This window comes from Limulus polyphemus, unplaced genomic scaffold (assembly GCF_000517525.1).
Source record: "Limulus polyphemus unplaced genomic scaffold, Limulus_polyphemus-2.1.2 Scaffold1301, whole genome shotgun sequence".
NCBI classification, from domain to species: domain Eukaryota; kingdom Metazoa; phylum Arthropoda; class Merostomata; order Xiphosura; family Limulidae; genus Limulus; species Limulus polyphemus.
Window position 1 is genome coordinate 101,429 of NW_013666911.1, and position 1,746 is coordinate 103,174.

General features: G+C 29.3%; 1 protein-coding gene across 3 annotated transcripts in view; it reads right to left on the bottom strand.

The window, feature by feature from the left end:
- The window catches only part of LOC106463014 (general vesicular transport factor p115-like), an 88,020-nt gene that overhangs the window by 61,371 nt on the left and 24,903 nt on the right, over positions 1-1,746 (bottom strand). For all 3 annotated transcript variants that reach the window (XM_013922979.2, XM_022390414.1, XM_022390415.1), the window contains exon 5: positions 291-449. In XM_013922979.2, coding sequence (XP_013778433.1) covers positions 291-449 — 159 coding nt within the window. The remainder of the gene's footprint in view (positions 1-290; positions 450-1,746) is intronic.

Genomic DNA, 1,746 nt, shown 5'->3' on the forward strand with positions numbered 1-1,746 from the left:
TATATATATATATATATATATATAAATATATCATGCCCAATCATCGTTAGTGTACAAAATCTTACTTTTTTATAGTCAAATATAACTTTTAAAATAATTTAATTTGAAATCAACTATTTACAACTGAAACTGTCTTCTAAATCTAATCTGTCTTCAAATACTGCTTGTTGATTTTAGTACAACAATGGTATACATGCATTGAGTGACAAGACTTGTTTGTGTGAGTGAGAGAAACGGGCAAAAAGATATTTTAAACTACCTATTACAGTAGATAGAGCAGTAATGCTTACATCATTTCTAATAACTTCACGGCTATCAGACAGAAGGTCCATTAATCGAGAAACTCCCATGGGACTGACAAGGACACACTCCTGAAGTTCTTTAGGCCGACACTCCAGTAAACCAGTGAATAACTTAACCGCTGGCCATCTCACTTTGAAATCAAACTCCTAAAAACAACAGAAACGATAATAATAATAACAACCATAAGACACAAAGTAGTTAATTATAAGGTATTATATGTTTTTAAATCTATGTAAAAAAGAACTTAACATACTAAAATAACTACAATGTGATTTATCATGTCTTATTTAGCTATAGAGATATTTCATACTAGAAGGCAAGTGTACATATCTTATCAATGTAGCAATCGTATTAACTTTTAGAATGTATGAATCTGATACAAATATTTTGTTAAATTCTAGTAAAACACAAGTATGAAAGTATATTTTGAATGTAACTTTTTCTTCTCAAAATACAAGTATTATGGTTGTGAGTGGTTCAATGTAAGTAGTAATTACTGCAGATCAAACATACTTCATAACACTTAAAAGTACAATGAAAACTCTTGCAGATCTTCAAGAACAAAACAAAAACAATTTCACTTAAAACACAGTGCGCCAGAAAGAAAAGGTCTTGGAAGAGAGGACAGATAAAAACAGGGCTTGAGAAACCATCAGATAATATTACAAAATAAAAGGAAGAAATGATGCAGACAATAAGATGCACTTATTGACAGAGGTCCAAATGCTGGCTCAGGAAATATATTTTATTATGTAAATTTGTACTGTTAAAGTCAAGGAAGTTACAAGATATAAGGAATCCCTGATCTGAAATGACTCTGTGACAAAGTACCTATTATCAATTACTTTATGAACCATTTTTATAACACACATTTCATGACAAAATGGATCAAAGGAGGAGATGCTTAAAAAATGTATATCATATAAACTAAATAGAATATACTAAATACTGTGCATTGGACAAATGAAGTAGTCTGGACAACAGTAACCTCTTTTAAAAAAATTAAAAATTACTTTGCAGCCCATATTTAAAAACAAAGGATTTATCTTGATACTGGTTAAAATTAACATAATAACTTAAATTCTAGGTAAAATATTTATCATGAATTAAGGTAGTGGTTCATAATAGGATTGCTCATTTGTTGTTCTTTATTATTATATAATATTGTTCTGCCAGCATACAGCACAAATGGCTGTGAGTATTGTAATAAAACCTGGGCAATATTACTAAATGCATCATTCTCTATTGTGTAGGTTAATTTTTAAGCTTATTTGATTACTAAGCAAATAACAGCAGCTGTATAACCAGTAACACTCAATCATTTTAATGTAGCTTGTGCTTTATATGAAGCCTCATAACCTACTACATGTATATATATATATATATATAGCTGCATAATTTAATGTTTATATAGCAGGCATGACACATATACCATAGAGATTA